This window comes from Diceros bicornis, chromosome 8, assembly GCF_020826845.1.
Source record: "Diceros bicornis minor isolate mBicDic1 chromosome 8, mDicBic1.mat.cur, whole genome shotgun sequence".
Lineage (NCBI taxonomy): Eukaryota > Metazoa > Chordata > Mammalia > Perissodactyla > Rhinocerotidae > Diceros > Diceros bicornis.
The window spans coordinates 14,263,475-14,289,447 of record NC_080747.1 but is presented as its reverse complement, the minus strand read 5'-3'; the positions used below and the strand labels follow the sequence as shown (position 1 = coordinate 14,289,447).

At 34.9% G+C, this 25,973-nt stretch overlaps 1 protein-coding gene across 18 annotated transcripts in view; it reads left to right on the top strand.

The window, feature by feature from the left end:
- Window positions 1–25,973, top strand: part of LCORL (ligand dependent nuclear receptor corepressor like) — a 158,072-nt gene that overhangs the window by 50,656 nt on the left and 81,443 nt on the right. For 13 of the 18 annotated variants that reach the window (XR_009220937.1, XR_009220942.1, XM_058546795.1 and 10 more), the window contains exons 3-4: window positions 1,256–1,335; window positions 2,266–2,395. Coding sequence is in view for 12 of the 18 variants with exons in the window: in XM_058546795.1 (XP_058402778.1) it covers window positions 1,256–1,335; window positions 2,266–2,395 (210 nt within the window). In the remaining 6 variants the exon portion in view is untranslated. Of the gene's footprint in view, window positions 1–1,255; window positions 1,336–2,265; window positions 2,396–3,861; window positions 3,909–25,973 lie in introns of those variants that run through there. The other 5 variants (XR_009220938.1, XR_009220939.1, XR_009220940.1 and 2 more) reach the window with 3 other exon arrangements.

The following is a 25,973-nucleotide window of genomic DNA, read 5'->3' as shown; positions in this document are numbered from 1 at the left end:
ACATTGAAACAAAAACTTTATGGCTTGACAAGGTTACAGCTAGTAAATTCCTTCCCAGATTTTTGGAGATTTCAAATCCAATTATCTTTCCCTGACCCTGTACTGGATCTTATGTTCCCATTCCCTACCCTTTCCAAGTTTAGATAAATATTAGGAATTTTTCTAGACCACTGCCAAAATCAAAGGAAGCCATCACTGCACTGTTTATACTCCAACAAATTATATATTATCTTCTATGCTGACCTGTATAACTGGATTGATGCAAGAGTATCCTGGGTGCTGATCCTAACTAGTATTTATTCATTATCATTTCAAAAAAGGTAAACTTATGTTCTGTGTAGTTTAGCAGAAACATATATTCAACTTCATTATGTATTTCAAAAAAAGTATGAGAGAAAATTACTGTGGTACACCAGTGCTTTTCAAATTAGTCCTAGTGTAGCTGCCTCAGATGATAATGGCTTTATGTATTTGAGGTTCTGCATATGAATTTATTTGGGAAAAGAAATCGGGGAGAGTTTCTGCCTGCAAGAAATTTGAAAAATCATTATCTATACCAGGTATAGTTAGGATGGCAGTGTTATTATACCTTCAAAAATTCTTCATTAGAAAATGTTTGTTTTCCAGAAACTGTCTAATATATTACGGTAGTTGAATTATAAGGAACATTCTTATGGAGAAAAAAAATCCATGTTTTGTGTTTTGTTTACCTGCGTTTTGCTCTTAACTCTTGCAGCAAAGCCTTTAAACAATGTAACAAAAAATCGGATCTGACTTTTTAGCTGTGGATTTCTACTTTTTTCTTGGACAGCATTCCATTTTCTCAAATCTGTGGGCTTTTCTGGTGCTTTATTCCATTTCTCTGTTTTCTATTGTCTTTCACGATGTACAAATTTATTCCTTTCTTCCCCATATCTCCATATGTGTTCTGATTTCTTTCATAGTGAAAATAAAAATAAAATTAGTAGACAATGATAAATTGAATCTTTCAGGAGGCTAGATGATGCTTAAACCCCTATTGTTGGAAAGTTAATTTATAACCAGCTCATTGTTCTTGCTAATAGTACAAAATTACTCTCCTTACAGCCTTCTCTGTTTCTTTTGAGATGTCATCAGTTTAATTTTCAAGTTAGGCTTTTTCCCCTACTGTTAGTAGTTAGTTTTTTTATATGATATCCATTGCTGTGGAGAGTGGTAATTTTATTTGTTTTAATAAAGTTAGTGTATTTAATGAATATTTTTCCCTCTTTTAAAGACTGTGAACCAGAAGAGCTGACTGACTGGTCTATGGATGAAAAATGTTCATTTTGTAACCTACAGAGAGAAGCAGTCAGTGTAAGTTTTAGTGCTATGAAATTATTTTTAAACTAATTGCACAATTGTAACACAATTCTTTTTTTTCCTAACTTAATTTATTCTGCAAATTTGTGACTTACAGTGGAAACTTAAATACTTGATTTTGGTAATGAGAAGAATATTTTTAAGTCTTATGTTAGAAGTCTAACATTTAGTTTAACTTGCAGATAAAAATCCCAAAACGTTCATCTTTTTTACTTATTTCACATTTCTTTCTTATAGTTCCGTGACTCATGAAGTTCAGGTCAAATCTGTTTTGTATGTAGGTAGGCAAGGGTGAGCTTGGAGGCCTAGTTTGATCTGAGACCACCCTAGTCTGATTTCTTAGGAATCAGTGGTTGGAGGATAATGTGGTAGTACTTTTTAGCCTTTCACTTTCTCTTGAAGTCTTTTGGATATCATAATTGTCTCCTATGTAAACGATTAAATGTAAGTGTCTACTGTAAACAGGGCATGAACTATGCAAGCAGCATCTTCTTGTATAGTGGGAAGTCCTAATTCCTTATGTACTGTTGTGAGAAGGTCTGAGAAGAAATGACAACTTGAGAACCTGTACCCGTTTTGGTCAGATTAGTGGGTAAACATATCTGCTTTGTTGTTAAAACTCTCTGAAGGTATTACATTATTGGCATGCTATATAGTGAATTTATTCAGCAATATATTTATCTGCTCTTCCCCCTTTTTTGACTATAAATTTTGCTAACGAATAAGGCTAATTTAGCCCTCTGTCAGAGCTAAATTTCTTTTTTTCTGACTCCTGTCCCAAATTTTATGTTCTCTCTATGTAATTTGATAATTTAAAAGGTAGAACAAATGAGCATTTAGAGAATTTATTTTTTTTTGCCATTTTTAATGGAATCCTACGTTTAAATAAAATGATTTTTTTATGTTGTTTTCTTATAATTTTAGGATTGTATACCATCTCTTGATTCTTCACAGTCAACACCAACGGAGGAACTATCATCTCAGGGCCAGTCCAACACTGAAAAGATTGAATGCCAAGCAGAAAATTACCTAAATGCACTCTTTCGAAAGAAAGGTAATATTGGTATACTTTGTCGCTTAAAATTTGCAACAGAGATCTAAAATGTTTCAATTTTTCTCACACACAAGTTTTTTCTGTCAATCTCTGTTTCATTCTTGATTATTTCTTTCTTTATTCTTAATTTTTCTTCATATTTTTAGGGACATTAGGATTGTCAGTCACTGTAGAGCTAGTTTTTCTATTAGGCATTCCTTTTTGCCATTCTATTCTCAAATCTCTCCCTGACTTTATAATACATTCTCCTTGTCTACTATAGGCAGAGGAGGACAGTTTTTTATGCTTCTGCTCTTCCTTATTTTGTTGCTGTTCTCAAGACTTCAGAAGTTCTTTCATGTTCAATAAACGAGATATATATAAAATATTGGAAAGCTCTCTTTAGAATTGTAACAGTTAAATCATTTATCAGACAGGTTGGAATATATTTGCTGGCTTGTGATTTCAGTGTTTCTTTGGTAGCTTGAATATGCTTACTTGACATTAAAATGTCAGTGTTCTTTTTTGCTTCCTGTCTGTTTAAACTATTTAAATCAAATGAGGCTTGTTTCACTTGTTCCCTTACTTGATACATGTGTATCAGGCAGAATTAGTTTTTATATCTTAGTTACTTGGGAAAAATATAGAAATATAGAACCTTCCATTTTTTGTTCTTGGCCACTTCTGCAGTCGTAGAGTGTCTTCATTTGTATCACATAGACCTTTGGAGTAAGTCGTGGTGTGGGGGGAATGGGGGATGGGAGGGAGGATCACACCTCCTAGCTTCCAGAGGTTGAGAAAAACATTACTGTATTCTCATCTACTCCTCTTTGGAATTAGGGTAACCTTGGATATTTTCTATTAAATTGGTAACTTTCAAGTTTTAATCAATAATGTTGAAAATAGTCCTCACTTTTGGGAAAGGAGGCTTTTTTTAGTCTTAAATGTTATGAGTTCTTTTATGTGTTGAAATATGATAATCCTCTGATTAGAAGAATCATTAGTATATTAAAAAACCTAAAGTTAGGAACTATACTTTTTAAGTGCAGGAAACTGAAAATCTTTTCCTGTATGTTACTGAAGTACTTAGTGTTGAGAAAATTGGCATTGTCTTTAAAAAACAAATTCTTTTCAAAATTTTTTGATCTGAACTAATGTTAAAAATATTTCACGTGCTTTATTTAACAATTTTATAACATGTTAATTTATAAAATTTTATTCTGGCAACATATTTACAATTACAAGAAGAATTATGTGATCAGATTTGTATCACTAAGAACTGGAGGAAATGTACACATTTATAACATGTACACATCGTTTCTCTCACCTTAAAACTTACTATTCTGTCTTCTTTTCCTTTGAGTAATTTATAATGGTAGTAGCTAGAATTATCAATATTAATAACCTTTAATTTTTGATAGTATGGAGTTAACCTGTGCTCCATTGCCCTATTAAGAGTAATCAGTAAAAACTTGGTACTATTTCAGCTGATTCAAGCATCTGGGTCTTCAAGAGGTCTCCTACCAATGGTTGGGTGAGTGTTCATGGATATTTAGTGACCTCTCCATTTGGAGATTTCTTGGTTTTCTTCAAGATCTTTGAAAGATCGCTGAGTTTTTAAATGAAAGATTCTTATTAGTATTTTTGCTTTACTTCAGTTCTTATCTTTGTTAATTCCTTTATTTGTAGTCCATCATCACTTTCCAGATTTAATTAAACATATGAATTTCTCTACTTGTTTACTTGGGTTTCTTTTTGTTGTTTGTTTTTTAATTTTCTTTGGATAAAATCATTTTAGAGATTTCCAATATGGTCTGACTAGGATGAGGCTAGAAAACAATAACCATATCTTTTAAATGGTCTTAACTCCTTTATTTATTTAGTTCTACTATTAACTCTACTTTGAAGTAAAAGGCGAAAAGTGTGTTTTTAAAGGCAGGAAATACTTCTGAGTCTTTGGAGTAGCAACTAAAATGTTGATAAAGCATCTTGTTGGTGAAGCTTTTATTTGATTCCTAAAAATTTCCCAAGCTCGGCCATTTTTATAAATTCTGGATATTAGTAACATTAGTGTTACTGATACTTTAAATCTGTTGTTTAGTTTGAGGAACATATGCACGTTGATCATCTTGCCAAAACATAAAGAAATATTTTAATGTCTTTTTTGCAACTTGTATATTATCTTTCCTAACTGGTTTGGGGAAGGATGATAATGATAAATGTTAGCTATTATTATTGAGACCTCACTACTCAGGATAATGCTGATGATTGATGTCATCAATTATGATTGAGCACTAAATTGTTTATATGTCTTATCTCGTTTAATCCCCAAACAATGTTAAGAGGTAGGTACTGCTATCACTTTAACAGGTAGACAATGAAGCAGAGAGAAGTTAAGTAACATGTCTTTTTAATTCTGTGTTGGGAACATTTGAGTCCTGGAAGAAATAAAAAACAGTGAAAGATGTTCTGTGTGAGGAGCATCTAGATTCTTTTAAGTATTAAGTAGAAAAACCTTCCTGTTCTCTACTGTGTAGCAGCCTAGGCTTAGAATTACAGTCATAGACTGCCCACATGTACGACGGTGGTCCCATAAGATTAGTACTGTATAGCCTAGGTGTGTGGTAGGCTATACCATCTGGGTTTGTGTAAGTATACTCTGTGATGATCGTACCATAAGGAAATTGCTTAATGATGCATTTCTTAGAACGTGCCCTCGTCATTAAGTGATGCAAAGTCGTCTTTTAATTGAACTAGGCAGACTAGAGAGGACCTATGAAAAATGCTCTATATTTCTCGTAGGTTTCCATATTTCCTTTATATCACCTATGAACAGTTTTAGTGATTAGTTCCCTTATAGTGTTTAATAACAGATAGATTGGAGGAAACATTACTTGAAATAAACACAGTTCTGGCAGTTTCTTATAATTAGAAGCTAGTCAGAAATACTCTTTCAGGGTTGAATAAATAGAATCAGGGGGAGGGATTATGTAGTAGTACAGAGGAGAACTTCTAACTAGTTTTGTCTATTTTTTATTTTAGAGATTTTTCAAAATTGAATTATTTTTAGAGGTTAACCCTAAAGTTGTCTAGAGTGCCAGAGTAGAATGAAAGCTCCATGATAGCAGGGACTTTGTTTTGCTAATTGCAGGATCCTCGGTATCTAGAATGATACTTATCACATCTTAGGTCTTCAGTAAATATTTCTTGAATGACTGAATGAGTACTAAGATAAATTGTCCAAGTATCTTCCAATTTCCATACATACTCAGTGGTGTTATTACTTCATTTGTCCAATTTGAAGAAGGAAATTATTTAGCATGTACATATAGTTTACCTTTCCCTGCTTTATACTTAAATATATTACTGTGTATAGTTTGCATATCAGTCAGTTTATTTTTGAAATGTGGATAGACATAGTCATATAGGTGTAAAATGCCTTTTCAAAGCTATCCCTATGAGATATAAACTAAATTATTTGGACTTTTAGCTTCACATTCTCTGATCACCTGAGGCAGTGTAAGTCACTGACTTATGAGCACCCAAATTCTTTCCATTGTGTCTTCTGGAACTTGTGTTTCATTGGCAAAATTCCCTATGTCCTCACTCTTTTCTCTTATGTTTCCTTACTTTATTGCTATAACTGAAACCTATACTTTCATAAAAGATGCTTTTGTAGCCCTCTCCCTTGCTGGCTGTTTTTAGTTACTTGCTTTATATAACATACAGGTGATAAAATTGGCAGGCAGCTTCTGAGATCTATATAGCTGCTTTCTGATTGTTTATTTTCCCTCCTCCCTCAAAACTCTGAGTTCCTTTGAAGCATATGACTTCAAACTATTACATCCACATTATCATGTTGCAGACCTTGACCAGCTTTTTCACTTTCTTCCTCCCAAATATTAGTCCCTTCATACTTCTTGGTGACCTCAAATACTATGTAGCTGATACGTTCAACATTCTGGTCTCACAGTTACTTGACCTCTTCATTTCCAATGATCTTTTCTTCCGTTCCACTCCAGCCGCCCTTTCCCAAGATCATCTCTAGACCTTTACCACCTCCCAAGTCTAATTCTAACCATCCCTTTCTCTGACTACCATTTTATTCTAGTACTCATTCCGATATTTTTTTTAACCTCATTGCAACCTCCAGTCTATTGACCACACCATTTTTAACTGTTCATTGTCTCTTCATGACTTCACTTCTCTCCTTACTCAGCTCAGAGTAAGATGATCACTGTGATCATCTTTCATATAAAATCTTAATTCCCTTGCCTCTCTCTTCCTTTGTCATATTTTCTTGTCAGAACCTTATCCTTGTTTTAATCCAATTCCCCACTTATTGCACACTTACCCTGTAACAGCTGAACTTGACTGGAGTAAAATACCCAGTCATGCTGACTTGCCAAGTCTCAACCTAGTCAATTTCCTCTCTTCCAGGTGGTTATTTTATATCTTTTTCCTCAAACTTCCAACAACTAAAAATCATCATTACTTTTTGTAGCATAATCACCTTCTAACATATTGCATAATTTACATATTTCTTTTATTTATTGTCCATTGTCTTTCTCCTTCTGCTAGAATATAAGCAGCATGAGGAATTGTATTTTTGTATTTTTGTTGACTGATATATCTCAAGCATCTGACACATAGTAGATGTTTAACAAATTTTTGTTTTTGTCTATACTTTTACCATCTTCACTTCTAAACTTCCCTTTTCTTTTCAACCTATCCCAATTAGACTTTTTCCTTCTACTCCACTAAATTGTTTTATCAGTTTCATTGGTAATTTCATCTTGTACTATTCAAAGGAAAGTTATCAGTTCTCATCTTATTCACCCTTTCAGCATCATTTGATAGAGTTGATCACTTCCTTATCCTGGTTTCTAGAAAATTATTTTCTTTGAATTTTTTCTCCTTTCTCACAAATTGCTTCTTTCACATGTTCCTTGATGATTCTCATCTTCTTAACGTTTAAATGTTGAAGAGCCCCAGGAAGTTAGTCCTCAGCTTTTTTTTTTTTTTTTTTTTGCTGAGGAAGATTCACCCTGAGCTAACATCTGTGCCAGTCTTCTTCTATTTTTTAGTATGTGGGCTGCCAGCACAGCATGGCTGCTAACAGAGCTGTGTAGGTCTGCGCTCGGGAACCGAACCTGGGCCACCAAAGTGGTGTGCGCTGAACTTAACCACTAGGCCACCAGGGTTGGCCTGTCTTCTCTTCTTGATATACCTTCACTTACTTGATGGCCTCATTTCAGTCTATGGCTTTAATTCTCATGTGTGTGCCGATGATACCTGAATATTATATCTAATCTTAATCTTTCCTCTAGCTTTACCCTCTTTTATCTAACTGCCTACTTGATATTCTTCACTAGAATATCTAATAGGCATCTCAGCATGACCTGCCTAAAACGGAACACTTGATTTTATTCCCCCAAAACCTTCCCCTGCCCCAGCCTTTCTCATCTTAGTAAAAGATATCACTCTTGACCTAGTTGGTCAAGGCCCAAAAGCTAGGAACCTTTCTTGAGTCCTCAGTGCCCGTCATTCCCACATCCAACCTATCTTCAAGTCCCATTGGCTCCACCTTCAAAATTTATTCTAAATCTGACCATGTCTTGTTATTTCCATTCCTACCACCTTAATCCAAGGCACTTCATCTCTGGCATATACTATTAAAGAGCCTCCTAACTGGTCTCTCTCCTTCTACTTTTCCCTTTTCTACCAATTCATTTTTCTACATAGAAGGCAAAATGATGTTTCTAAAACCTAAACCTAAATCAGATCATTATTCCTCTATCCGAAAGCTGCCAATGGCTTTGCATGTCACTTGGAAAGGACTCTGCATGGTCTAGTTCTGCCTCCTCTTTGACCACATCTCTTATTGGTCTTTCTTTTGCAGACTCATTGGCTTTTTGCTTTTCCTCAAATGTGTTTATTCCCATCTTCATACTTGCTATTGCTATTTCCTCCATCTGGAATCCTGTTTCCACCAGTGAGCATTGCTCACTCCTTCTTATCATCAAACATTACCCCTGACCCTGACTGTGCACTGCCTCAACCACTCTATTTATGATAAGTCATCTTAGTGACTCTCTTTGGCATTATTCTGCTTTTTTTTTTTAGTTTCCCTGACCCCTCTTTTAAAATCTGTTGTCTACTACCTCTAGAATATAAGAACCAATAAGACAGGGATTTTGTCTGTTTTGCTGTAACCCCAGCACTTAGAATAGTACATGGTACAGTTAATACTCAAAAACTTAATTGAGTGCATTTAAATCATTTAGAAAAGGAATGTTTTAAAGATGAAAAGCAAGCTTTAAAATCATGATTGTTTATCCACAGTTTTTTAAAAATGAGACTCACAGCTACAGTATGCCAGACTTTTACAATAAATCTTTAGTGAGTCCTTGCACGTGACGAGCAAGTGCCAATATTCTAAGATGTTCTAGGAATCAGCCAAAAATACTGAAAATATAAGTGATTCTAAATTCCTTTCGGAAATGTTTAGTCATTGAATTATTCTTTCAATGGGTTTGCACAACCCCAGTAACCTTTTGAGGACATGATTTAAATTTGGGGAAGCAATGATTCTCTTCCATTTGTCATTATATAATTCCTTAGGAGTTTGTCTAAATTCTTTCTTTGCATATTCTAGTTTGTTGAGCAAGTATAGTTTAGTGGGTGAGAGGGAAGACCTGATTCTCAGAAGAGAGATAATTCTATTGGGGGCCCTATTTTTTGAGTTACCATCTGTCCTTGGGTAATATTTCTCTGCTCTGCTCTGCTCTAACATGGCAGATAGTGAAACTAGTCTTTATTAGAATATATTGTATGTAGTAATATATATATGCTGTTCAAAGTACTTTATAATCAGAGTACTAAATAGAAAAAAGCACTTGTATTTGGATGTAACAGAAGAACCAATATGTGCTGTATAACTGTTTAGTATTAACTTACCAATTTTGTTTTTTCGTGAGGAAGATTAGCCCTGAGCTAACATCTGTTGCCAATCCTTCTCTTTTTGCTGAGGAAGATTGGCCCTGGGCTAACATCAGTGCCCATCTTCCTCTACTTTATATGGGACGCCACCACAGCATGGCTTGGTAATCGGTGCATCAGTCCGTGCCTGGAATCCAAACCTGCAAACCCTGGGCCGCTGAAGTGGAGTGCACAAACTTAACTGCTACGCCACTGGGCTGGCCCCAACTTACCATTTTTTAAATAAACCTTTTAATGATATTTTCCTTGTTTTCTTGAGTAACTCATGAACTCACCAATTACGTCGTCACCTATATGATCTTTTATAGAATGCTATTAATTTAGTTCTTTCTTTCCCCAAGTATGACTTTCCTTGAAGCAAGACTAGCATATTGGGCTTCATAAAACATATTTCTCATCCATGATTAGTGAAGGTCATTCATTCAACCAAGACCCACTCAGCCTCCTTCTAAAACATGCCAGGTACCATTCCAGTGAACAAAAGACAAAAACCATCTCTGTTCTCATGGACTTTTATGTTCTAGTGAGTGGAGCCAGACAGTAAACAAGTAAATTATATTTGTGGCTGAATATGTGTGCGTACGTGCACACACACACGCCCCTCCCATATATGCTGGATATATATGAAAAAAAAGAAAAAAAAAATATATGTAGGCGCTGTGGAGACAGAGTAGGGAGCGAAGCATAGGGAATGCCAGGATAGAGGTGGTGATCACAATTTTTTAAAGGGTAGTCAGATGATGACATTTGAGCAAAGATGTAAAAAAAAAAAAAAAATTAAGATAACAAACTACAGAGATCCTAAGGGAAATACATTTCAAGAGTTAAAGATAATATCAGTTTTGAAAAATTACAGATTAGGCATATGGTAGGTGATTGCCACTCCCATTCCTCAGTTTACAGATAATTTATTTTCCTTTTAAGACCAACTAAAATTATAGCATTTTAAAGCAGGTAGGAGATTTAGAGATTATCTCTGTTCCTTTACATACAAAGAAATAACAGTTAAATAACTTGACCAACGAGCATGTACTATAATGTAAATTAATAATGAAATAATGTAAGATAATTATATATGCCAATAGCACTTAGTAAAATAATCAAATAAGACATTAAAAAAATGTTTAATTAATGGATCATAAAGTTGCCCAAGTGAAGTTTGATAGTAAGAAAAGAGATGGAAGCTTTAGTTCTTGTTGCTGTTTGGTGGTAAGCAATGTTAAGCCAGAGAGAGCAGGTGAAGTAGTGAACAGGTGAATTAAATGCCATGTCTGAATCCATGGAACTAGCTTTGAATCATCAGCTGAAGCCATAGAAAAAGCAATGGCATTTTTTTAAAAAACTAAAAATGAATGAGCTATTAAGTTCCCTTCACCTGCAATTTTTCAGCTCCTGGTCACCCAAGACTTTGCTTGCAGTTTCATTTTTTCATATATGGAGTCTTCTCATATCACAATCAAACTCATTTGCAACAATTATCATTTTATCTGCACAATCTAAAATTTCATTAAAGATTTGGTGTCAGGTTTTTGTGACTCCTTTATCTTTGCCTAACTAATGATGAGCATCAAGTTGAAAGATTTTTTTAATCATAAACTCTTCACTATGTGATGTTAGCAGTTAACATGTTCACTGTTAACTTCATTAAATCCAGCCTCCTTAGCAAGATGTAAGACATTTTGCTTTACAGTCAACATTTCCTTTGACTCTTGGAAGTTAAATATGCTAGGTTCTTTTATACTCCATTCATTGTTTGTTGTGAAACTTTTTCCCAAGCCTGATTGACTTAGAGTATCTTTTTATCAAAATTCTTGCATAAATCCTACACTAGAAGTGTCAAATGCATCAGGACCCCACAGCAGATATATCATCACCAAATATGCCTTAAAGTGTGAAAAATAAAAATCTGTCTCATGTGGGCGTCTATCTTCTGTTCTCCTTGGTCAGAATGTACCCCATAGGGACCATAAGATGGGAGATAAATGAATTTACTGTTCTTTTAATAGCTCTTAGTTTCTACATGCCCCCTGTACTTTAAAGCGTTTCTGCAAATAGTGTGATTCTTGTTTAAAAGATGTGTTTCATAATACATAATAATGTATGAGATTATAGACCTTAAGTGATGTATACTGTACTTATGAGCTATTTAAGAGATTTTTAAGGATAATTTTGATTTTACAAAATGATTTTTACCTTTATCAATTTTAAATATTATTCCATTGTATCCTCTTAAGAGTATTGATTTTAGTAGATTTTTGACCCCTTGGAGGCAAAGAATATTTTAATAATTTTTATGTTTTCAGTTCCTTATAAACACTTATTTGTTTTTTGAATAGTTTTGGTCAAAGATTTGAAACAAAAACACCAAGGGCATCTTCAACATGTGATATATATTTGCCACTCAATTTATATATAATTAAATTATGCATTTTAGGTATAAAGTGATGGAAAAATGAAATCTTTAAAAAAAAATGCATGTTCATACACACTACATACATGTCTGTGGTTTTGTAATAACATGGCTCAGCTGCCTAACATGTTTTGGGATACCACACAGCAATATGGTTCAGGAGTATTGCCAGTTGGCCAAGCAAATACAAGAGGAGCCTACTCAAAAGATGATGCAAAAGCACTTTCCTGGAAAGCATTCACCTTCTCAGTTGCTGTATATTCAGATGTCTTAAAATTTTGCTCTATGAAATAGTATGTTTCTAAGATGGGTTTGTTTTGTTTTTATGAGAACTGATGTTGCACATTCATTCAGCTCCCTTGCCACAAATTGTATGTGCGTGTTAGATGCTGTGAAAATAAGGCTTTTGTTTTTGAAACTTTTTGGGAAATCTGTGTCTCTTAGAGGTCTCCTTTTCTGTTTTTTTCTTTCTAAATTTTGTCTTTTTAATTTTTCAAGTTCTTCATAGTATTTTAAATTTTTTTAATTAAACCACAACATTTATTAGTTTGTATACTTTAAAAACAGTGGTTATCTGTGTCATTATATACCTAAAAACAGCAAGGTCTTAGATGACTTTAGAGTAAAAACTGCTATGACAATTCTTTTGCCTAGTTTTTTCTTTTTAAAAAAAGATGTACTTTTAAAGCATAAATATAGAAAATTTTCATTGCCCTTATAAATACTGCATCTAAAACTCTAATCCAGAATTCTTAAAAATATATTTCCTCGTGTTGTCTTAGCTGTGTAAGACTTTAAACCTGACTGTAGCCTGCCTGCAAATTTAAGACAGCGCAACATGCTGGGTAGTATTAGAATCTCAAGATCAGGGCCTTTTAAGGAAAAAAAAGAAAACTTTTAATGGTCAAGGAAATTAGCCATGGACTGAAATATTTCATGTGTCCTGAATTGAAGTAAAAAGGAAGAGGAGGGGTATGTTGCTGGTCAGCTATTTTTTCCCGGATAATTTTCTCCAGATACTGTAGTTTTATGGGTGATAACTACAGTATAAAAAACACCCGAGTTATAAGCCAGACACTGAACCAGTCTACCATCTCATCTCTCGTAAAAGGATGAAGTTCTGGGGCCGGCCCGTTGGCTGAGTGGTTAAAGTTCTGTGTGCTCCGCTTCAGTGGCCCTGGTTTGCAGGTTCAGATCCTGGGCACGGACCTACTCCACTCATCAGCCATGCTGTGGGGGCATCCCATATAAAAACTAGAGGAGGATTGGCACAGATGTTAGCTCAGGGCTAATCTTCCTCAATCCAAAAAAAAAGAGGAAGATTGGCAACAGATGTTAGCTCAGGGCAAATCTTCCTCAGCGAAAACAAAAAAAGGATGAAGTTCTGTCTTGTCATAATTTTGAGTCTGATGTTTTCAGTTTCTTATTCTCACATAAAGATCTTTTTTTAAATGCAGTTTTTATAAAAATAGCACTTTGTTAAACTTGCTGTAACGCAGAAGCTTTCCTCTCTCTCATTTAATATGATATAATTCTGTTTTAAAGAGTTACCTGTTGTCTGTGATACTTTGGAACCTCAGTGGCTGATACTTCTTTCTGAATTTCTCTTACTAAGGTATAAGGAGTCTAGGATTCTAGCAGAGAGTTTGATCAAATACTGTTCTTGTGAAATGTGACAAATTGTTTTATAATTTACCATCCCCCTCACCATTTTTAGCTTACATATAATTATGAACTGTCAGTTATAGTTTACTATTTGCTATTGGCTAGTAGTACATTATATCCACAGCCTGCTCAGATTGTTTTGTAAAGTTTATCTATTGATTAGAACTCACTGATTTGTTAGTACTAAGTAGCAATCATCCCCTGCCTTTCTCCATAGGGATTTATATTTTTATGGTGTGTGTTTTCCCCCTTAAAGTGTTTTGAGTGAAGTCTTCTAAAATGTTTCTATTCTCAGTAGAAGGGGCAAAGCTTAAGTTTTACCATTGAACAGATATGAATTCAAATCTCACCTCACCAGGTGTTAGTTATGTGATTCTGACAAACTACTTACCCTTTTTGTGACTTAGTTTTCTCATCTACAGAAGAGGCATAATAATTGTAGATGCTTATACTCTAGATGTTGTCTATACTCTGTAGATGTTGTCTGCTGTCACCCACCAAAAAAATAGTTTCATTAAAACAGAAGATATTTGTTTAGATTTTAGTGTTTTAGTCATTGATAGGTATACTGTGAGTTCAATAGTAGCTTCTGGTAGAAAAAGAATATGGGCCGAATCAAACCTAGATGTATTGCTTGCTGTTTTTTTTCCATTAAATAGCTTTCATGTTGGGCAAGTTACTTAACTTGGTGATATTCTATCATTGTGAAGATTAATATAATTAATATAAATTAATATAATTAAACATCCAGCTTAGTGCCATATTTATAATAGGCATCCAATGAGGAGTAACTCTGTAGTGGATTGCGCTAATTTTTGTTGCTTTGTATGTATGAGAACTCTAGGCACTGGCATAAAAATGACCTGCTCTAATCACAGTATGGCACAGTAGCTAAGAGGTCAGGTTTTAGATTACACCTGGGTTCTTGTCCTGGCTCTACTACATATATAGCCTTGTATGACCATGGGCAAACTTTTTAACCTCCTTAAGACTACTTTCCGTTTCTATAGAATGGGAATAGTTCTAGGTTTCTCAAGAGGATTATTGTAATGGTTAGAAGAGATAATGCATCGAAACTCCCAAATATATACATTAATTATGTACAGTTTCTTTGTGTACCAATTATACCTCAGTAAAGTTCGGTTGGGGGAAAGGACTCAATAATCTAAAACTGCTGCTGCTATTATATATCATTATACGGTTACTTGGAATCACATTAAATCAACAAAGGGAGATCATTTAGGGTTTAGTTCCCAAATTAAATCTTGTAATTGTTAAGAAGATTGTCCTTAGGATTCCATGAATTAATAACTAACATCAAGGTGTAAGGTGTCATACAGTCTCAGAAGTGAGTGGTAATGCTTCATAACGCTCAGCAGTAAATGTACTGTTTGGATGCTTTGGGGGAGTAGAATTATCGGGTAAATAGAATACATACTATAACATTATTTGTGTCTATTTTATACAAATAAAAATTCACTTTTGTGCTTCAATTTCTTGGTTGATTAAATGGAAAAATTTTTGCTAAAATGTGGTGGTCTATAGTCTTAGCCAATGTAGTATTCAAGAAGTGAAACAAAGTGTAAAGAAATATTTGAAAAAATTATTTTTATAGGCATATACGCTAAACAACCTTCAATAAACATGTGAGACACTTTGAAGTAAAATTTCAGGATAGTTTGCAAAGTTGGCCAATCTTACTAGCCATTTTTCTAATTCCTTTTATATTCTGAATACTCAGAGAACCAGAACTAATTTTAAAATGTTAACTTAATAACAGTAAAAGTCTTGTATGAATATATTTGTGTAATGAAAGGTCATGTTTTCTAAAGCAAAGTATAAATTATTTGGGGACTATTTATTGTTTTAGATTACTTTTTAGGTATGGGTAATGGAGAGTACACTTTATGGTAACTGGAAATGTTAAAGTGCTTTTATGTGTATTTAAGAAAATTCATTTTTTATTTAAGTCAGCAAGGTCTTAAGGTGACCTGCTTTAGAGTTGCTTGTCTCTTAAACACACTAAGTCAGGCTGCCAGTGTTTCTGATGAGCAACTGGAGCCATCATGCTAGCCAAATACTCTAGTGAGTCTGAGCATATTCTCTAATTATCTAGTAGTATTTGAACTCCAGACTCCTTTGGGTGTGTTATGGCCTAGTGGCTCTTGATTTGTTTTGCACATATCTCATTCTTTCAACTTAAAATACTCTAAAGGTTCTACAGAACCATCTGTGACCCCATATTAAATGCTAGCTATTTTTTCATGGAAGTCTTTATCTAGCTTTGTTTTTCTTAAAAAGCACACTTACTTATCGTTCTGATAATAATGATTGATGTTGTTGAGGTTGTTTGTAAAAGAAGCACTCTCTTTGGTGGAGTAATGGTCGGTGCCTTCCTAGACTAGCATATGTTTATGTACCTTTGGCATCATTGTTTGTTGGAGTTATTGGAGTCCGGAGTTGCCGGCCCCACACTGGAAGGCGTAGACATAAAACTATGGATAATATTGACAGGTGTGTGGTTCTTCCTTTTACATCCATTTCTTTGATTTAATCGATCCTTGTTAACTTTGGAAATGTTCTAGACTATTAGAGAGTGTTCCTTCATTGTTGTTGAGTATTTTCTTAGAGCAAAAAATATTTATCATCATGGAGCAGTGCTATAGAACAGTGCTGTCCAAAATTCTGTGTGCATATAGTCAGGGGTTAAATAAGATGATCTGCTGGAATGCAGAAATTCTATTTACATTGATATATGTGGTTAATAAAATAAGACTTCTCCAACAAAGAGAACCAAGACTCGTTGCAGAAGTGGTTGCTTCCATAGCTGGGGCTGGGAAAATACAAAATGAGCTTGGAGCATTTTGTGGTGCCAGAAAGTAAGAAAGTGCTCAAAAAAAGATAGGAACATATTGGTAGGACACAGGAGCCAACCTGAAAGAGCTCCTGGTGGCCAAAGCTGGAACAATTTGAGCAAGAAAATAAATAATAATATATCCCATAGAATAAAATCGATATCCATGTTTTCATACTGATATAAATAAATTAAATAATAGGAAAGAAGGGACAGCTCTTTCTTACAGAAGAATTCCAATTAAAAAAATGTAGACGGAATGAGGGGAAATGAAAATCACCCCTAGAACATCACAGTGACAATTATTGCATCCACCAATGACTGCTAAAATCAGTGGGCAGGGCCAGCCCAGTGGCTTAGTGGTTAAGTGCGTGTGCTCCGCTGCTGGCGGCCCGGGTTCGCATCCCGGGTGCGCACCGACACGCCGCTTCTCCGGCCATGCTGAGGCCGCGTCCCGCATACAGCAGCTAGAAGGATGTGCAGCTATGACATACAACTACCTACTGGGGCATTGGGGGGAAAATAAATAAATAAATAAAATCTTTAAAAAAAATAAAAAATAAAATAAAATCAGTGGGCAAAAGTTTGTTGAGAAACAGTATTTGCATGTTGTAAAAGTATCTCCCCCAATAATAGCTTTGCGGTTTTAAACCCAGCAGATACCAGCTTAACCAAGTAATCAAGGATAACATCACCAGTAATAAAACATATCACATCTTATTGGTGCACTGACATGATGCAGTAAGAACGGCACATCACTTCTGTAGTATTCTTGCCAAAAATGCATAACCTCGAATTAATCACGAGAAAGGATCAGATAATACTGAGGGACATTCTTTCAAATAACTGACCAGTACTCTTCAAAAATGTCAAGATTATGAAAGACAAGGAAAGACTGAGGAAATTTCACTGATTAGAGGAGACTAAGGAAACACAACTAAATGCAATGTGGGATCCTAGATTAGATTCTGAAACAGAAAAAGGATATTAGTGGAAAAACTGATGAATTCCAGATGAAGTCTATGGTTTAGTTAATAGTATTGTACCAATGTTAATTTCTGGGTTTTGCTATTTATACTGTTGTTATATAAGATGTTAACATTAGGGAAAAGCTGGAGGAGAATATACAGGAGTTCTTGGTACTGCTTTTGATACTTTTCTGTAGTCTAAAATTATTTCAAAATTTAACATATTTTTCAAAATATAAAAGTAAAAAATAAGTTAACCTTTGCTGATCTTTACTGATAATGGGACACTTACTTGGGCTTGGTATCACATGGACCTTGTCATATAAGATCCTCAGAGAAGAAGAGTGAGAGTTCAGTTCCTCAAACAAGGAGGGATTGATAATGGAGCCCTCGTTCTTTGTTTTGCATTCTGAGTGTTGTGATATATTGCAGTTTACATGGCCCAGTTAAATGGATATACATATTCTTCTATGTAATTTTATCTGAATTAAGTCTGAAAACTAGATAAATAGCTTTAAAAGATTCTGTCAATGATGAATTTTCCTCCAAGTATATGCTGTGCTTAGAGATGTTGGCTCATAATAAGAATGTGACTATGTAATTTATAAATAATGTACATATTTTTAAGGTGCATTATCAATTTTGTTAATTGATGAGGTGAATATTGAACAAAATTTGAAGAACTCTGCTCTGAAGATCTATTTTAGAGACTGACTAATTCTTCCAAAGTCCAGAATTAGTGAGCTGACTTACAAAGAATATTTAATTGCTGAGAGATCTTATAGGAAAGTTGTAGTCACGGGGGAATTGGACTTTTGCTTTAACAAGGTGAGGAGATTCACAAATACAGTGGTCAGGTCATGGCTTAAAGAGGTAAAAAAAAAAAGCAGGCAGTAGGAAGGGTTAAGGAGAGGCAAAACTAGATTTAGGACTAAAAGAGGATATCATGTCCATATCCTTTTTAAAGGAACACCATATAGATAAGTAGCTACATTAAGCTGTGGTAGACAGTGGCTTTTACTAAAACCTCAAGTAGGTTGTAAGAAATGAAACTTGCAAGTATAACTAGAGTGCAGCAAGAGTTTCCTTTTATGAAGATGACGTGAATTCTTATAACGTGGTTCTATCCCCCTTACTCCACCCCCCCCAAAAAAAACCCTAAAATGTTATAAAAAGGCAAAGATCCTACAGTTCTGTATTTTTTATGTTCCTTTGACCTTGCAGATTCCTCATTCTACGTGGGGCAGTTGAGACCATTAAATCTGTGGAATAAAGAGAAACTCAGGAAGCCCATGTCCACTCACGTGATCCTTGATTTTATCTTTGTCCTTTGCATTACATGTTCAGTAGTGACATAGTAAACCAAAGTGAAAGCAGCATAAGCAATGTCTGTCTTCAATCTTGCAAACACTTTTGAATCAACTAGCTTGTAAGATTTTCGGGGGAAAAAAAATCATTTTTCTCTAATAATTCCTTTCAATAACTGTTCAGTAACCTTTTGTGTAAAGTGTGAGAGAGTAAAGGAACATCTTCTCATTCTTGTCTTTCTATGCCCTGTAAATTAAAAAAAAAAAAATTAGCGTTTTGCTTAATTATTAATACAGTCCTTATTCCCTTTGAAGAGTGAAGAGTTATTTATTTATAAAATTTATTGAGTTACCTTGTTGTGGTACTGTAGTAGATCACTGAATAGGTGAGTGAGATACAGCGCTTAGTCTCAAGGAGTGCACTGGCACGTTATAGAGGAGGAGACACTGGAGATACAATAGAGTTGGTAGTTCATGTGCTCCTGATTCTCTTATCATCTTTAACCTCTTGTACTCTACTCAGGAATGTTGAAATTGAGGACAAAATGAGCCTCAAGATACTCCTTCAAGAAATATGTAGTCTTTACGTTGTATCCTTCCATACTGCATTGTTAACCCCTAGAGAGCAGAAAATATGTATTCTTTCTCAGTGTCTCTTTTATTACCCTGAGCAGGTATCATAGTTATATTAGAGTTTTGTTAATTGGTTTTTAATAACTTTACTTATAACAATTAAAGGTTATCTTTTGTCAAAATGTAGCTCTGTGCCTCTGTAGCTATCCCATTATTTTCTCAATAAGCAACTTATTTTAGGGGGGGAGGGGAGGAGGAAGATTGGCCCTGAGCTAACATTTGTTGCCAATCTTCTTTTTGCTTGGGGAAAATCATCCCTGAGCTAACATCTGTGCCCATCCCTGAGCTAACATCTGTGCCAATCTTGCTTTATTTTGTATGTGGGATGCCACCACAGCATGGCTTGACGAGTGGTGTGTAGGTCTGTACCCAGGATCCGAACCTGTGAACCCTAGGCTGCCACAGCGGAATACATGAACTTAACCACTATGCCACCAGGATGGCCCCCTACTTTTTTTTTAATACTTGTTAATAGTAATTAATTTGCATTGTTTAGAATCTCATTCCATTTAAAATTAAAGGTAATAAGAAAGCAACATTGGAGAAAGTCTTTTTATGGCTCATATTCAGTAGGCAAAAGGGAGCGATAATATTAGTCTTGCTAGTTGAGTATTAAGCCTCACTCCTCAGTTGCCTTTCTGCCTGTTACTGTAGTAGTTAGATATTCTACATGACCTAGTCATATCCAGAGAACAATACATTTAAATTCTATAGCAGTCCATAGTAGTCTTTATCAAACTTAACTGATTTAGAATAGAGTTTTTACAACCTTATTTGGGTTTCACTCTGTTGTTAAAATATTAGATTTTCTTTGGTAAGGAGTCTCTTTTTAACACTTCTACTTTGTTTTCCATTTGTTCCCAGGAATGCTCCAGCTTTAGCAGATCTAAAAGCTTGTCTGGAGATGTTGGTATCTCTCTGAGTTACATGCCACATTGGTGACAGTGGTTCTGTTCTACAAACACTTGTGCCATTCCCAGCCATAATTCCCCCACAGTAGCCTCTGGACAATAACTTCTAAGCTCTGTTGAAGATGGCTGTAATAGGAATAAGACATTATCTAAACAACTACTTTGTTGGGTCAGAAATTGATACTACTTAACAGCAAGTGCCATAGCTGCTGAGGAGGCAGAAAAAAGACAGCCTATCATGGAAAATGACTCAGCATTCAAAATAATTTCTAGTCAGATTTTCACTACAACACAGACTATTGTGTAGAGAGATATGAGCATTGAGATAGTGTATCTAGAGTAACTTGCCTGACTACATCCCTATAAGAAGAAAATGGTTTACCTGTCCTGTTTAGTATCTTAATGAATTGTTTCATATCTCTGTAGGGTAGCAGTTGGGCCAGCCAAAAGGCTTGTGCCATTAATTATTAATCTGTTGTGGCCCTACTTTGCATGGCAGAATATATCATTAGATTGTATAAGAAGTGAAAGCTAATGAAGCAAGATGGGAGTGGAATGTCTGGTACGTAGAATGGTTATTGTATTGGCAGTCTGTGGTTATAGTGGTTATCAAGTGATTCCTAATGGGGATACATTTTAAAAAATTAGTTTAAATACAGTTGTGATTTATTTTCTTTTTCTGAAAATATTCAGAAACTTTTTCTAGATCTTTTCTATCTTGCTTTGCTTAACATGCTGTTCTCTGGCCTTTCTTGTTCTACTTCACAATTGAAATAAATGAAGCAGTGGTTATAGTATTTTATCATTGCAGTTTAAAAATAGAATATGCCATCTTAAGCTATAATTTCCATGGTATTGTTTTATCAAGTTTTTATGTCTCTTTAATTTTACTTCCTAGCTCCGGGGTTCTTAACCTGGTATACTCCCCAAAAAGTTCATGGATAGGATTTCGTGGATCCATGAACTTGAATGGGGTGGGGGTGGGGTGGGGGTGGGAATGAACATTTTTATTTTCAGTAACTGCTAGCTGAAATTTAACGTTTTCTTCAAATATAAATGTTGACAACAAACAACAGTAGTATTAATAATACCTGTTACAGGGGCTGGCCCGGTGTCATAGCAGTTAAGTGCCCGCGCTCTGCTTTGACGGCCCGGGGGTTTGCAGGTTCGGATCATGGGCACGCACCGACACACCGCTTGTCAAGCCATGCTGTGGCGGCGTCCCATATAGAGGAATATGGGCACAGATGTTAGCTCAGGGCCAGTCTTCCTCAGCAAAACACAGAGGAGAATTGGCATTGGATGTTAGCTCAGGGCTGATCTTTCTCACAAAAAATAAAAAATAAAAAAATATAATAATACCTGTTACAGCAATAAAAATCATGGATATTTTTATATCATATTATATCTTAAATTATTGTTTACATTTTCACTACTTTCAAATTATAGTAGATATTAGATCTTATATTTAAATGCATTAAGGAAAAAAAGCACATATATTACTATATCTCAAAATATTTTTTTTGACAATTGTATTTCAATATTGTTGGTTTATTTTGTAATCCTATATATTTGTGCATTTAAAACATGATTCTGAGAGCCAGCCCTGATGGCCGAGTGGTTCAGGTTTGGTGCTCTCACTGCTGCGGCAGCCCAGGTTCAGTTCCCAGTCGTGGAACCATACCACTCTTTTGTCAGTAGCCATGCTGTGGTGTTGGCTTGCACAGAACTAGAAGGTCTTACAACTAGAATATACAGCTGTGCACTGGGGCTTTGGGGAGGGAAAAAAAAAAAGGAGGAAGATTGGCAACAGATGTTAGTTCAGGGTGAATCTTAAAACCAAAAAAACAAAAAACATGATTCTGAGAAGGAGCCTATAGTCTTCACCACACTGCCCAAAGAAGTCTTTATACAAAAAGGTGTAAGAGTCCTATCTACTTCCTTGACTATTTGATTTTCATGCTGTCCCCAGAATGTTATACCTTAAGGACTGTGTCCTTAGAATTTATGTATACCCACGTATGTATATTTATGTACCTATATATTCTTTTTTTCCCCCCCCAGATCTCATCCCCTCTTCTGGCTTCAACACTTAACCTCTGCTTACATGAGCCACAGCCTCTCTCCAAGTTCTATGCTATTTTCTAGACATCTCCATATATATATACATATCATAGGAGGAATTTAAATTTATTGAATCTAAACTAAACTTATTTTCCTTTGTAAACATGTTCTTTTTCCTCCTGTGTTCCCCATTAATTAGTCCCATTGACACCTTCTCACTTGCTCGGGATTAAAGTGCAAGAATCATTTTTGATTCTTTGTTCTTTCTTACTACCTCCTCTGAAAGGGGTTATTAATAAGTCGCTAGGGATTATTAGTAAGGCTGCTACGAACATTCTTATACTTTAGGACATCTGTTTCACTTCTCTTGGGAAAATCTGTAGGAGTAGAATTGCTGGGTCATCACATCAATGTATATTTAAAGTACATTAGAAACTGCCAAACCATCCTCCAAAACTTATCATTTCACAGACTCATTAGAAATGCATGGGAGTTCTAGTTGCTCTAGATCCCTGTGAGCAATACTATTATAGGTCTTTGTTCCTAGCTATTCTAGTAAATGTGAAATGGTATCTCATTTTGCTTTAAATTGCATTTCCCTGATAACTAATAATGTTGAGTGCTTTTTCAAGTTCTTATAGGCAATTGGTATATCTTTGTTGTTAAAGGATTAGTTCAAGTCATTTGCCCATTTTTAGTTGGGTTCTTTGCATTCTCATGCTGATTTATACATATTTTTTACAAATTCTGGATATAAGTTCTTTATCAGATCATTAGTAATGTTTTGTGTTCATTGAATAGTGCTTTAACCTTGTTGAAGTGCCTTTATACCTCCTAATTCATTCAGTCTTGTGGGGTTAAAGATGTAGTTTTGATACCCTCCATGTGGTAGCTAAAGAAGCTAGACACACGGACAAAACTTAGCTAAGACTAAGAAAACTAAGAAAATAAAAAAAGGATCTCTGAAAAGTTGAGAGATGCTTGGCAGCTTTACTTTTTTGAGATGGGTTTTACAAACTGTAGTATATTTCAAATGTTTTGTATAACAAATTAAGCTTTAAACACATTTACAAAATGAAATAAAATTACATTCACAAGATCATGATTGGATCTATCAAAAGTATTAATTTGTAATATCTAGGTAGTTCAGTAGAGGGATGAAATTTGAAGTTGTAAGGTAAAAGCCTTTTTTTAGTCCTGCTGTCACATATAAATATATATAACCTCATTAGAAGATGATATTAAAATTCTAAATATGTGGCAAATTTGTAAATGTGAGGCCCAGGTCAAATGACTCTCCTGGCTGCTTCCATGCTAGATATAAAACTAGACCTGGACTTTGTTCTGCTTTATCACCTCTGTAGTTTTATTTGAGAAATATGTAGCTAGGCTTATCGATGAATAATATATCAATGGATAATATAATGACTTAGGAATTTCCCTCTTTATTTTTTTATTTCTTTTTTTGTTGTTGTTGAGGAAGATTGGCTCTGAGCTAACATCTGTTGCCAATCCTTCTTTTTTTTGCTTGAGGAACATAAGTCCTGAGCTAACATCTGTGCCCATCTTACTCTACTTTGTATGTGGGATGCCACCACACATGGCTCAATATGTGTAGGTCTGCGCCCAGGATCCAAACATGTGAACCTTGGAGCATGCAAACTTAACCACTATGCTACCGTGCCAGCCTCAGGAATTTTTTTTTTTTTTTTTTTTATGGCTTAGCTGTACCTCTCAATTGCAGGACAAGAGTGTGTGCTATTTGTCTTTTGGTGTTCTAAATATCATACTTGTTAATATATTTTCCTGGAGAATGATGAGGAAAAGGAAAAGAAATCTAAGTCTGTAAGATTTTCCATTCATTGCCTCTATCACAAGAGATTTTTGGTGAAGATGAAATCATTAATGAAAATCAGGTGTCTTTTTAAATCTGAGAGATTCGGTTAGCCATGCTTTTCTTACATTCTACTCTTACAAATGCTTTTAGAAGTTAGATACATTAATACTACTCTTTATGTTAAAGAATTATCTTGTCCTGATAATATAGTCCAGTGATTGCAGAAGATAACATTTCTTTATTAATAGACCTCTTTTAATGTTTTTTTCCCAAGTTGTTTGGTATAGTATGAATGCTGGAGCTTGGTTGGCTGAAATATATCTAGCAATGAAAGTGTGTTACAGCATGCTAGGAAAACAGTTGCAATAGAGTGTTGGCAAAATTTGTCTGAAAACTTTAAAATGATTAGAATGTTATCCCAGAGCAATGTTAGTTTGGCATTAAGGAAGAGGCACAAGGAATAGAGACTCAGCCTAAAATGAGGATCAATACCTCTGAATTGTTCAGGGTGATTAAAAGAGCATCAAATATACGTCATTTTATAAGTTCTTTAACCCTATATATAAATTATATATGATTATAAAATTTATATAATGAATTATGAAATTATTACAAAATAATGTGAACTGAGCATGTTGGTTTGTAACATATTTGTTCAATTTAATCTACTTAATATACTGTATATACTTCTGCTGTTGGTAATTGGGAACCTTCTGTCATATTGTCTGTGAAGAGAGGTTTGGAGTTGAGGGGAAACTAGAATCTTCTTTTCTAATTAAACTCAGTTATTACACCACTCCTACTAAGAAAAATAGAAAGAGACGTTTTCAGTCATTATGACCCCTGAGACTTGGGGGGGATAGAATTAGAAACACACGCACAAAAAGGAAAGGAGTGGATCAAGTTTTTCTCCCCCCATCTTATAAAATATAGGTGTCCCTTTTTATTTGAACTCTCATTACTGAACTCAGGAATTGAATAAATTCAGATAAATTTTCAAATAAATTCCTCACTATTAAAAACTCAAGTCAAATAGATTCAGATGCTGCAATATCCCTTGCTACCTGAACTTGCTCTTCAAACTATGTGAATTTAAGAACCAATAGAGGGCCGGCCCCGTGGCTTAGGGGTTAAGTGCGCGCGCTCTGCTGCCGGCGGTCCGGGTTTGGATCCCGGGTGTGCACCAACGCACCGCTCCTCCGACCATGCTGAGGCCGTGTCCCACATACAGCAACTAGAAGGATGTGCAGCTATGACAGACAGCTATCTACTGGGGCTTTGGGGGAAAAATAAATAAATAAAATCTTTAAAAAAAAAAAAAAAGAACCAATAGATTTGAATAAGGAGTGATACTTGTGATACTTGTCCTACTGTTTTTGTTAGTAAGACCACATGGTCTGGTGGAAAGAGTACAATGTGGGAGATAGGAAACCGGGGTTCTAAGCTCTGCCACTATCTCTGAATTGATCTCTCTGGATTTTTGTTTCCTTTTCTGTAAAATTACGAGGTTGTATTAGATTTTCTCTCTCAATCTGGTAGATGCTGAAGTCTAGTGGTCCTGAAAGTTGGTAAAAAGTCCAGAAACTGTTTTTGACATTTAAAAAAGCCAGGAAGGGTCATATATTTACTTGCAATAAGACTGTAAACCAAACAAAATTTTTTTTTTTTAATATTTGGTTCAAATCGATATTACTGTTTCTTTGTAAAATTTGCCAAGCAAAACAACTTACCTCTTACTGGCATGTCTTTGAATTAAATTAAATAGAGAATTGAACTATAAAAGATTGGAAGTCACTATGCTAAGTATCGTCTAAGGTGTATTTCCCAAAGTGTAGGTGACCATAGATTACTCTTACAAATTTAGATTAATATGTTTATTTCTGGACAAATCAGAGATCCATCAGTGGCCATATTTTTGTATTACCTCGTAATGTGTAGTAGACTTTCA